This window comes from Mustela nigripes, chromosome 12 (assembly GCF_022355385.1).
Source record: "Mustela nigripes isolate SB6536 chromosome 12, MUSNIG.SB6536, whole genome shotgun sequence".
Classification (NCBI taxonomy): Eukaryota; Metazoa; Chordata; class Mammalia; order Carnivora; family Mustelidae; genus Mustela; species Mustela nigripes.
Window position 1 is genome coordinate 110710441 of NC_081568.1, and position 13003 is coordinate 110723443.

The 13003-nt window shown below is 35.8% G+C and overlaps 1 protein-coding gene across 1 annotated transcript in view; it reads left to right on the top strand.

Moving 5' to 3' along the window:
• RASA1 (RAS p21 protein activator 1) overlaps positions 1-11974 on the top strand; it is a 121764-nt gene extending 109790 nt beyond the window's left edge. The window contains exons 20-25 of the mRNA XM_059418201.1: positions 946-1032; positions 3135-3202; positions 5052-5140; positions 6971-7048; positions 9523-9657; positions 10898-11974. Of these exons, the coding sequence (XP_059274184.1) occupies positions 946-1032; positions 3135-3202; positions 5052-5140; positions 6971-7048; positions 9523-9657; positions 10898-10981 (541 nt within the window). The 3' untranslated portion in view covers positions 10982-11974. The remainder of the gene's footprint in view (positions 1-945; positions 1033-3134; positions 3203-5051; positions 5141-6970; positions 7049-9522; positions 9658-10897) is intronic.
• Positions 11975-13003: the final 1029 nt, after the last annotated feature.

A 13003-nucleotide genomic window follows, 5' to 3' on the forward strand; every position in this document is an offset into this window, starting at 1 on the left:
GGTAACTTGGGTAATGAATAGAGACTTTTGAGATCATAAATATCTTGGTCTTTTTTTATGTGTTTTTGTTTTAATTTGAGTATAGTTAACATAGACTGTTACATTAGTTTCCGGTGTACGATGTAGTGATTCAGCACTTCCATACACCACCCAGTGCTTGTTACAACAAGTGCCCTCCCTCATCCCCATCGCCTATTTCCCCAATCCTTCCGCTCACTCTCCTTTTGGTAACCATCAGTTTGTTCTCTGTAGTTAAGAGGCTGAAAAATATTCCATTGTGTGTATATATTTACCACATTTTCTGTATTCCTTCATCTACTGTTGGACAGTTGGGCTGCTTCTATCCTTTGGTTATTGTAAATATGCTGCTATAAACATAGGGGTGTGTATATCCCTTTGAATTTGTGTTTTTGTATTTCGAGGGGTAAATAATTACTGGATTATTTACCCCTCAAATTGGATCATAGGACAGTTCGATTTTTAACTTCTTGAGGAAACTCCATATGCTTTTCCACAGTGGCTGCACCTTAAAGTACAACAGCCAGTCAGTACCTGCTTAACAGCTTTTAGTATAAGTGAACTCACTCAGGTAGAAGTTATCATAAGTTAAAATCCATCTCCAGGAATCTGAACTTAGTATTTCCTTTGTATTGTCATTCCAGTACTTTTTTCTTTCTTTTCATTAATACAGAAGCATTGTAAAAATGGTAAGATTTCTTCCAAAGTAAATGTAAAGAATTGACTAAATGAATTGATGATGAATACTATTTGTTTTCCTTATCCCTTTACCACATATGTCCTGCACTACTTGTAGCAGAGTACTGTTTTGAGGGTAAGGGCCAGTCACATTAAGAAATGTATTTGGCAAATTAAGCTTTTGGATGCAATGAGATAAGCACTTTTTCCCTTGCTTTATATATTGAGATGACTGTGTTGTTTTGGCAGGACACTGAGATATATTTATGGCTGTTTACAGAAGTCTGTCCAGCACAAATGGCCTACAAATACCACCATGAGAACAAGAGTTGTTAGGTAAGGTTCATCAATCCATCTGTTAAGTCATTGTGGATGGCGTGCACTGATAGTTAAGCGGGTAACTGAAAATTTGAAGAATAACAGTATATAATTCAAGACTTTTTTCTTTTATGTCAGAACCCTGTTGAATATTTTCTGAGTTCAGATGGCTACTGAACTTTAACTGTACTGGATTTTTTTTGAAAGTTATTGAGAGGTATTTAGCTACCTTGTGCATTTTCTAAAAACCTGATCACTCATGTATAATCAGTTAACTATGGGAGTTTTTATGTCATTGAAAAAATGGGGTTAAAAAAGTTATATAAGCAGTAACATCTGTAAGTAACTTTATATAGTACATCATATACACAGTGCATTACCTACATGCATACTTGCATATACATACAGATAAAGAAGAGGGAAGGTGGGGACGGCAGGGAGGATTGTGGCGCTAAGGAGGAAGAGGAATAATGGACTGATGGGTTAGTAGCAGTCTGGGACTCCGGGCTAATCTTCAGCCAGAGCCTCCAGTTCTGAAGCTGTGTTTCGGTATGCTTGTTGTGCAGTAGTTAGGAGAAATTGCTTTGGCAAGTCACAGAATGCTGTAACCTGTATACAGGAGGACTTCGTTATCACTACTCTAACTTATTTTTCCAATGAGGGAGCAGAGCTGTAGAGGTTGAAATTGTTCACTTAAGGTTATATAGAAAGGTTGTGTTAAGGTAGAACTAAAGGCCAGCCTTCTAAGATCCAGTCAGATCGCTAACACTACTGTAGGCTTCATTAAGTACACCCCCCACTGAAGACAACTGGAAGTTAAATGCAAAAGCATCAGAGAATATAGCATTCTGCTAATAATATTTTATGTAGAATGCACACTACCAGTCATGTTATATCCCATTAAAACAACCATTGAAGACACTAATATCATACAGTAAGTTGTGAAAAATGTGTGTCAGTTGTGCCCACAACCTGAGTTTGGTAAAGAGGCTTCTACTCTTTTTGTAGATAAAATTTCTCTTGGTTAGTAATGATGAGACATAAGTATTAAAGAATTGTAGATTCTGTATTTCTTCGCCTTAGTTGTGATCGAGAGGAATTAGAATTAGCAGTGTAAGTTTCAGCATAGTTTTGTGTGTGATGTCAATTAAAGCCTCATACACTCTGTTTCAAATGAGTTTAACTGTTAAGCAAATACAGCCGGAATTTCTGCTGTGTTAATTGTCTGACACTACATGGTTTTTAGGGGGCATTTATGCCCAAAGTGATGATTTCTGTCCCTACTAGTGAGCTTTTAAACATATGTGTAGGCACCTAGTATCCTTTTTACATTTAAAATCACTTCTACAAATTAACAGAAAGAAGATTTGCACACTGAAATTCTTTCATGATTAAATGCCGGTAGGTTATAGTTCAGATTCAAACACGTAGCAAAATGTTTTCAAGCAAAACTTATGCAAGATTCTTCAGAAATTCATTTAAGAGATATTTAAAGAGCTGATAACTGTGCATTATAATTGCAGTAAATGCTATCTGTGAAGTTACAATCATTTTCTAAGAGTCCAAAAAGTAGTAAACTGTCATTAGGTTAGAAAGTAAATGCTGAGGGTCTTTTTCTTTATTGCCATAATAGCTTTATAGCATTCAGTTGTGTACATTTTCATTTATCAAGAAGCCACTTTTCTCCAGCAAGATGGATTCTTATTTTTAGGATTCATCAGCAAAATCAGTTTAATCAACTAGATTTATAACAGATATTATTGCGTTACTCAATTTAAATAAGGAAAGAAAGAAATGAGAGAATGCAACTTTAGGACCACACAATCCTGTGTGTCTCTAAAAAGGTTGTTTAATACTCCTGAAGTATTTCAGAAATTCTTAGTGTTATAATGCCACTGCTTCCTCAAAGTAAGTATATTGGAATAAATAAAGAGTTGCCAAGACCATAAATGTTACAGATACAACTTAAATCTTCCCAAGATAAACTGAAAATTGCAGAATTTGGGCTTCTTAACATCAGTTCAAAGTTCATGGTTCTACAAGTATTAATATTTTTGTTTATTATTTTTATGTAACCTATATAGTAGTTTTCTAAAAAAAAAAATTTCCCTCCCATTCAGTGGTTTTGTTTTTCTTCGACTTATCTGTCCTGCCATCCTGAATCCACGGATGTTTAATATCATCTCAGGTAATCAGCTTTTGATAAAATTTTGGAATTAAAAAATTAGAGTAAAATTTGATATTTGGTAAGGTTATTCATTTTTTCTTTTACATGTGTTTTTTTATTACCCAGTTCTAAGACTTGTTATAAAACAGAGCACCCTTTTCTTCTTTCCTTTTCCCTACTTTTTTACCTTCTCTATTTTGCTTCTTTTCTTTCCATCTAGTATCTGAAGCCTGACATGGCATGATTACAGACAAGTATCACTCTTCCCCAATCCCTACCTGTGTCTCAGACTCTCACTGTGATGACTTCTTCCAATGTACAACCTGTTTGTTTCACTTGGCAAGAGTTTCTGTGTGCTTTTAGCCCATGCTAGACCCTATCACTACGACTGCAAGTTGTTATTTTAAGACCAAATTAAAATGGTAACTACAGTTGCAGTAGTGCTCTGTGAATACCTTGACTGTGGCCCTTTAGTGATGGAGAGGTTTGTTACCAGTTGGATAATGTTAATTGGCCAGTTTAAACTCCCAACAAACCAGATTTAGTTTTACTTGATGCCCATATATCTATCCATCATGCAAGGACTTTTAGGTGTCATAGGCATCTTTTAAAGAAAGGAGAACAGTGATATTTGTGACTACAAATGCAATAATGAGCCATTATTTATTTATTTATTTTTAAAGATTTTATTTATTTATTGGACAGACAGAGATCACAAGTGGGCAGAAAGGCAGGCAGAGAGAGAGGAGGAAGCAGGCTCCCTGCTGAGCAGAGAGCCCGACGCGGGGCTCGATCCCAGGACCCTGAGATCATGACCTGAGCCGAAGGCAGAGGCTTAACCCACTGAGCCACCCAGGAGCCCCAATAATGAGCCATTATTAACAGAAGGAACTGGAACCATTTTTCCTTTAATAATTAGAAGCTTAAAGTTGTATTTAAAAATACTTTGGACTAAATCTTAAGTTTTACTTTATTGTATTTATATTTACCACATCTCTGTCATTATCTTCTAAAGCTACCAAAATGGTTAGATCTTTGGTTCTATTAAGAATTAAGGGTTCAGAATTCTGGAGAGATTGGTTTATCTCAATGTTGGCCTCTGAACCACTAGGCCGTACTCATTTACAGTTCAGCAGCTTAAGATACACAGAGTACAGTCTAAAATGAGGCAGTCAGATAGAAATACTTACACAGTTTTACTGTTAAATAATTCTTTTTTAATTCTTTTTTAAGGCTTATATGTTAAATAATTATAATAAATATATGTTAAATAATTCTTTTTTAAGGCTTCTATGTAATAGCATAATTGCATATGGTTTTCATTTACACCCTACTATGCATATTCTATAGGGAAATGTTTCCTGACCAGTCTTTTATTATAGTTTATTCTATAATATTCTAAGTTTATTAAATTGATTTTCCCTCAATATAAGGGCAGAAATCCCAGACTTTATCTTTGTTATTGAGCTTCAAAGTGATTTTTGTAGTCATTGGAGGTTGGGAGTAGGAAATTGCTCAGATTGCAAATTGCTAACCTGAGGGGATGAAATTAGCTTTGTGAACTGTCACGAAGCAGGTGTGTGGAGTGACAGTCATTTTAGTGATAAAGCTTAAAGCATTGTGAAATATCAACCAGTTGAGAATTGCTGAGTCTTGCAGCAGCACCCTTTTCACAAACTAGAAGTGTTGATAAGTGTATTTAACTTTCCCCCCTTTAACTCAAGTTTTCTTGAATTACACAGGTCATACCATTTCCAAGAATGTCAGTATTTTTGCAGTAAAGAAATATTAAAGTGCTAACTTTATACGGCTTTATCTGAAAATGCCTTTGGAGTCGGTATCATTACCTGTGCCCAATTCTCTCTTACAGATTCCCCATCTCCTATTGCGGCAAGAACACTGATATTAGTGGCTAAATCTGTGCAGAATTTAGCAAATCTTGTGGAATTTGGAGCTAAGGTAAAAACATTTTGATACTTTAAAATGTCATTTACAAAGGAAACCTTGAGATGATAAAACCATAGAATATAAAGTTATCAGTAGTGGCTGTTTCATAGTTATATTTTTGTTGGTATGTCTGTCTTTTAAAAATATTTTTAGATTTTACATTTTAATAATGAAATTTTTAAAACCACTGTTTAGCCAGTACAGAAAACTATACTTTCTTTTTCCAATATACTCAAACTCTCCTACTCTTAAATATAAAAATTAATATTTTTAAATGTACTCAAGCCCATTTTATTATTTATTTCACCGTAAATATTTACTGCAAATAACTTGGACAAGTTCTTAAAACACCCATATGTGATCCCACTACCTAATGATAAGGATTGTTAATATTCTAGTAGTGATCATACTGTGTTGCCTGATTTTTTCAATATTGAACAAACTTCTTGCCTGGAAAAGTAACTATTTTACTGTTCTTAACAAGTGTTGTTATGTCATCATGTAGCTGTTAAGTACTCTTCTCCTCAACATTTAGATGGCTGCCAACCTACCACTATTACAAATACTGCTATAACAAGTATCCATATATCCTTTCAAAAATGTCCACTTATTTCCTTAAACTAGTTTTGGAAGTAAACTCCTAAGTCAGACTTTTTGATTCCCAGAGCCTTGCCAAAACTCAATGAATATTACTCTGTTTAATTTTTGCCAAACTGCTAGGCATGTTACTTTGATTTTTCGTGTCTGTTACTTTGGGATAGACTGATGAGGTCTTTATCATCTTTTATTTATTGACTTTAAAAGAGCTTGTGTTAACACTAAACATTTTCTGTTTTACAACATACCACATTTTTATTTTTATTTTCATTTTAAAAATTTTTATTTCTTTTTTTAAAAGTATTTTATTTATTTATTTGACAGATATCACAAGTAGGCAGAGAGAGGAAGGAAGCAGGCTCCCCGCTGATCAGAGAGCTAGGCGCAGGGCTCAGTCCCACGGCCCTGGGATCATGACCTGAGCTGAAGGCAGAGGCTTTAACCCACTGAGCCACCCAGGCGCCCCACAACATACCACATTTTTAAATAGGCCTAATATTTTAGTATGAAGAGCAGTTTACAGTAAGGCTTAGCTTTAGAATTTATCTGAATAGTGAGGCAGGTTGATGTATTCCTATTGCAGTCTTTAGCACACTGTATTTTAATTACTTACATTCTCTGCTAGAGTCTAACCTCTGGTCTGGACCCATGTTTATCTTGGTAGGTGGCAAATAAGTTTCTCAGTAATTATTTTTGAATGAGTAACAGCTGACCCTTGATGCACAGGTTCAAACTGCACGGGTCCACTTACTCATGGTTTTTACAGTACTGTAAATATATTTTCTCTTATGGTTTTAATATTTCCTTTTCTCTAGCTTACTCTATTGTAATAATACATGAATATATGTAATACATATATATATTATATATGCATATATATGTATATAAATATATGTGTATTATGTACTCTATTGTAATAATACATGAATATATGTAACATACAAAATATGTATCAGTCAACTGTGTATGTTATAAGCCACATTTTTTGGGGGGGGGGGCAAGTTATTCATGGATTTTCAACCACTTGGGGTTGGTGCTCTTTTTTTTATCTCCATGCAGAATTTCTTACTCTTTCATGAGAATATTCCAGTTCTTCAGTATAGCTGTTTGTTTTCATTAGAAGGAAAATTTATATGACTAATTCTTGTGAACATTTATTGCTGTTGATGGACATAATTAGATTTATAGGAATCCTTGCTACATATGTGGTAGTTATAGATTAGTGTTTGTTTTTATTATTTTTAGGAGCCCTATATGGAAGGTGTCAATCCATTTATCAAAAGTAACAAACATCGCATGATCATGTTTCTGGATGAACTTGGGGTATGTATATAATTTTTCAAATACTTTCTCGAGACCTAAATTTAATACTTAGGTCTCTTAATATTGAGAATTGTTAACTTATTTAATCAACAGCTTAGATTTTTATCCAGAACTTAAAAATAAAAAACAAAAACAGGCATCTGGCTGACAGTTGCTTAAGCCTCCTACTCTTGATCTCAGGCTATTGAGTTCAGGCCCTGCACTGGGCTCCACTTAACACAAAAAGAGGCTTTTTTCTTTTTTTAAATCATTATAAACATTTATTCTTAAACTAAATGGTTTACTACCAAGAACTCACTGTTATGGTTTTGTACTTCTTGTGCTATTTTTTAGTTTCTGTTTTGTGTTTCACTATCCTTTTAGCTGTTCCATCTCCTTATTGTGATACCCTGTTGCTGCTTATACTGAGCTGCTAGTGTATGGAACTTGAAACAAGATAACCCAGATCTGACCAGGTTAAATAATGGACTGGAGAGTGTTCTTGGGGGCTTTACTAGGAATAAAATACATGGATTTAGAATGCTACTTCATTCAGTGGGACTACTGATATCTTATTTGGACCTTTATAAATTGTGATTATAAGATTAATAGAAATGGCAAATAAATAAATAAATAAATAAATTTCCTAAGACCCTGTAAAGTTGAATTTTCTTGTTACAGATTTACAGATAATGGATTAAAAAATAAAATATGTTCGTAATTCAGTTCATATATAAAAACAAAAGGTTATCAGTTTAGTATGTTTGGCATTAGGCAATGCTAGGGTTGGAGACTGAAGTGCCCATGTTTTGCCATAATGTATTCAGATCCAGTTTTAAAAACACCCCGCCAGTGTTCAATGAAACTAACCAGCAGTTCCTGAGGGCCCCTGCTTTGCTACCTGAGGGTAAAACCAGGGTGGAAGAAGTTATTTGTAACATAGGTCCATAATTAGCATAAAATTGAGAAGTAACAGGGCAAATGCTAAATGTCTATGTTTTTTATATATGAACTCAGGGAAGTTTAGGAGATAAAAATACTCATTACCAAAAAACACAGTTGGGTCAGCGATTGAAAAGTTCTTACTGTAGTATTGTTTAAAGACTGAAAACTGTCCAGTATCTAAAGCTACCGAGCTTTAACTTATGCTGTATCTCTAGGTTTTTAGATTCTTCAGATTCATGGTTAGGATTCTCATTTATTTTCCATAATCACAGCTGTCTATAGTCCAGCTCTTTTACCACTTTCCTAGTTATGCCTCACAATGTAGTCTTAAACTGCTTAGAATTCCCAGTATTCTTCTACGCTTCTTGCCTTCTCCATGTTCTTGTATTCCTTTACTACCTGTATAAATCAGATTCTTCTTTCAAGACTCACTTTCAGAAGGGCTTTTTGATGAGCACTAAATCTGAGTCAAATACCTTTTCCTCTGCTTCCTAAGTATCTGCCTATCTTTCATATCTGTGTTGGTTTATCTCGGTCTTCTAGAGAGGCTGCAAGCTCTCTGAAGGCAAATACTATATAGTCTTTTAACTCTGTAATCCTTCATTCACTTTATGAATGGATAACTGAATGTTAATTAACAAGAATGAACTATATTTCAGTTCATGCTACAGAACACAATAGTTTTTAGGAAGGTACAGCAATTGAGTTATCACCGTTAGGAAGAGCAGTAGATTTTTTCAGAACAGCCATCTGAGCCCATGTTGAATTTTATTCTATGGCTCAAAATAATACTGGTCTTTAGTGCTAATAAAGTACGAAGTTTTTAGGCATAGTCCACAGATAATTATCAGCCTGACAGGTTCTCCTCACACTTCTGTAGTGTAACTCTAAACTTATGTATACTGATAAATTTGGGCAAACTATAACAGTTAAATAATGAAACTGTTGTCAATGGAGGAATTGAAAGTCTAGCTTGCATTTAATCCAGATTAGCAGTTGCAGTGTTTATGGTTGTTTTTTGGTGTATGTGCCAGATCAAAAAAACCCCAAAACTCTTAAGAATGTAGGAAGCCCACTTATTTAGATTAACAGTAATACTGTATGATATTCTGCCATGTTTTGTAAAGCAAATTGGACCCTGCGTTTGATGTGAATATTGAGGTCATAGGACCTTTATCAGAAGTACCACTGATGTGGGGCGCCTGGGTGGCTCAGTGGGTTAAGCCGCTGCCTTTGGCTTGGGTCATGATCTCGGGGTCCTGGGATCGAGTCCCACATCGGGCTCTGTGCTCAGCAGGGAGCCTGCTTCCTCCTCTCTCTCTCTGCCTGCCTCTCTGCCTACTTGTGGTCTCTCTCTGTCAAATAAATAAATAAAATCTTAAAAAAAAAAAAAAAAAAAGAAGTACCACTGATGTTACATAGCATCTTAGACTTTTAAATTTAAGAGAACATGATGTTAAGAATTCAGTTTACTATAAGCAGTTAGGATCTTTTCAGAAGTGACTATAAAAATTTGTATTGCTAAATGCAGTTTTATCATTCTCTTAAAGAATGTACCTGAACTTCCGGACACTACAGAGCACTCTAGAACTGACCTGTCTCGTGATTTAGCGGCACTGCATGAGATCTGTGTGGCTCATTCAGATGAACTGCGAACGCTCAGCAATGAACGTGGTGCCCAGCAGGTAGGTTTTTGCCAGCCTTCATTATCAGTGATATTGGTTTAGCACTTAAGCAGAATGTCAGCATAAGACTCTGAAAGGTAACAAGCTGAATTATGGTCAGCTTTTTAACATAAAATATATTATTTGCCCCAGGGGTACAGGTCTGTGAATCATCAGGCTTGCACATTTCACACACTCACCATAGGATATACCCTCCACAATGTCTACGCTCTCTCCCGGCCCACCCCTGCACCAACCCTCACTTTGTTTTGTAAGCTTAAGAGTCTCTTATGGTTTGTCTTATCAGTTATATTTTTAAGAATTGGAATCTTCCTCCGCAAAGATCTTGGCAGAGCAGTAATGGACCCAGACTAAAATTCTGTATGTTTGACATGGCACAGTGTGAACTAGACTGAAAAACAGTGGTGTTACACACTTCAGTGATGTGAAAATGTCAAGTGAATTATAAAGTCAGTAGTGATATGGCTTATCTCCCATACACAGTGCACGACCAAGTTCCAGGTTCAGAGATTCTGGAGTGTGGCCTTGAAAACTGTTATTTCTAATAAGCTCTTCCTGAGGACTGTCACTGCACTGGCCAACCATTTGGTAGGAGCCTTGTAGAAGAGATTAAAATTAAAGCATTGTGTTTGTGGATTTGAGGATTCTAAAATCCTCAAGTTTAGATAACCTCCTCTGGCTCACAAAGATTTCAGTCACTTTAGCAGCTTAGGCAGAGAATGTGCCACTGGCCTACTTAGTGTCTGTGATATATATAATGCCTTCCAGCTACACTGGGGCTGAGTTTGTTATGATATGCCTTAAATAAAAGTAAAATTCTTGGAGAAGTTAGCCTAATTAATTTTAGGCCCAGTGTAGTCCTGTTTCTTACATGATACTTGATAGTGTTCACTGGGCTGCAAGCTGATTGCTCCTCCATGATCTTATGGATATTACGATGATTTGTAATGATCAGTCTGTCTTGCTGGCAAGATGTTCTGTCCTGAGTAGATAGGAAAATGGCAAATAAATGAAATTCTATTTAGTGTACAAAGATCTTATCTTGACCAAATATACTGAGTCAAGGACTGAATAATTAATAGAAACGTTCACAATTGTATGCTTTGAGTAGAATGGTTAGTATTATTTTATGAGTTCCTTTGAATTGATGTGGCTTTTTCCAAAATCCAGGTTCCCTGAAATTTCTGACTGAACTTTCATTTATTTACTAATTACTTTCATACTATTTTTCCTTGTTTAGCATGTACTGAAAAAGCTTCTGGCTATAACAGAACTGCTTCAACAAAAACAAAACCAGTATACAAAAACTAATGATGTCAGGTAGCAGATTTCGCCCAAGTGTTCTGCTTGGATTCAGCATGCCCAACACGGTAATTCACATCAGTATAATGTCTCCTTTGCTCTTGCCAAAAAAATAGCACACCTTTCCACATTCCAGTGATGCGTGAGCTATGCAAACAAAATCCAAGATTCTGCTGGTGAGTAAATGTGCCAGCAGCTTTGTAAGCTATCTGTGCAGGAAATTTGCACTTTTTCCACATATGGAATCAATCTTTACCAACTTCTGAGCCTTGGTGTACAGATCACCTTTCACATAACAAAATGCTGACTGAACTTGAAAAATATATTTTCAATACATCCGATTGCCAAAGTTTTGCTGTCTTGGAAAAAGAACTATGAAATCAACTGACAAGAAAAAGGATTTTCTTGACAACTGAGCATAACTGGACTGCTCACTGTTCTTACTGTAATTTCCTCCTTATTAGGAATACGACCGTTTGACTGTTCAATGACTATTTGTATTTACAGTTTCCAGAGTCTGCCACTATAATAGGAACAATCTTTGCTGTATACTTTTTTTAAAATACTGTGCTATTTCTCTTGCTGGAACTGTTAAGAGAAAAATATATAGAATGGACCTATTGCTCATCAGCTTTATTTTTTAAACATACCACTTATTTTGTTGGAATTGTCAAAGACTATTTAGAGCTCATGATGCTTTCATTAAATGTTTACAACAGTAAATAGTTTGAATCCAGTAAATATTATTGGTTGTTGTACTGATCAATGCATGTTACTCATTCATCCGTTCTATAGATTACCAATTTATTTTATGTGTCAAAATATCTGGAATGCTTTTGTTGAAAGTACTCATTTCTAAATTGATTTTTTTACAGAGCTATCCATCTTTGAACTTCTGACTACTTGTTCTATCTGCTGCATATATAGTTTGTATAGTTTTATTTGCTTCTGTATATGTATTTTTGTGAAGTATTCACAAGGGTTTAAGTTAAAATAAAACCAAGGGATATCTTGAGTAACTGATTACTTCTGTCTAAATACAGGTAAGCATGCAGTTTAATTATTTCCCTCCTCCTTTAGGGGCAGTTCAAATTTAGTACCAGAGCAAGGGCCAGGGAGGAAACAAGCAAGAATTCCTTCCCTCCCATAACTGTGCGGGAAAGAGAAGGCATACAAAGAAGTACGTGGCAGAAAAGCATTTTCAAGAAAAAAAATTTTTTTCTTAAAGGCCTGGATTCTAAGAGCAACACTTTAATACAGGAAAAAATAATCAAGGATTTAAAAGATTGATGCATAGCACAATTTTAAGCTATGAGAAGTTATTACTTCTGTAGAGGCAGGTGAACAGTGATGTTCAAAAGCCAGACAACCCAGTCTGCTCTCCTGTGCAACTTTCCCTTCGTGTCAGCTCAATTACTTTTCCCTCACTTCTGCTTTTTTTTTTTTTTTTAAGATTTATTTATTTATTTATTAGAGAGAGATCACAAGTAGGCAGAGAGGCAGGCAGAGAGAGAGAGGAAGCAGGCTCCCTGCTGAGCACAGAGCCCGATGCGGGACTCGATCCCAGGACCCTGAGATCATGACCTGAGCCGAAGGCAGCGGCTTAACCCACTGAACCACCCAGGCGCCCTCCTCACTTCTGCTTTACAGCTGGACTACCATGGCAGTAGTATGGGTTACAGGATAAAGCCGAAGGGATATAGACCAGTGACATCTCCAAGAACATTTCACCAAATGTGGAGGAGGTCCAAAATCTAGTGCTGGGCAACTTAGTCCTCCCCACTAATCACCCCTCAGTCTCTAGCCATACTGACCTATCCTCTGCCATTCCCCCAGGCTGAAAAGTCCTCTTCTGCCATTTATATTTTAATGCCATCTTTATCTCTTGAGGTGGAATAGAAGACGTGTCATTTACCTTTGTACTCCTTATAGTAACTATTTGGGTCAAAGATGAAATAAAACCTCAGACTTTTTTAATGGGGTTGGCTAGGAGACTTTCCGGAAATAAATGTGGACCTTGCTCTGATACTAAAGCTTAGGGACT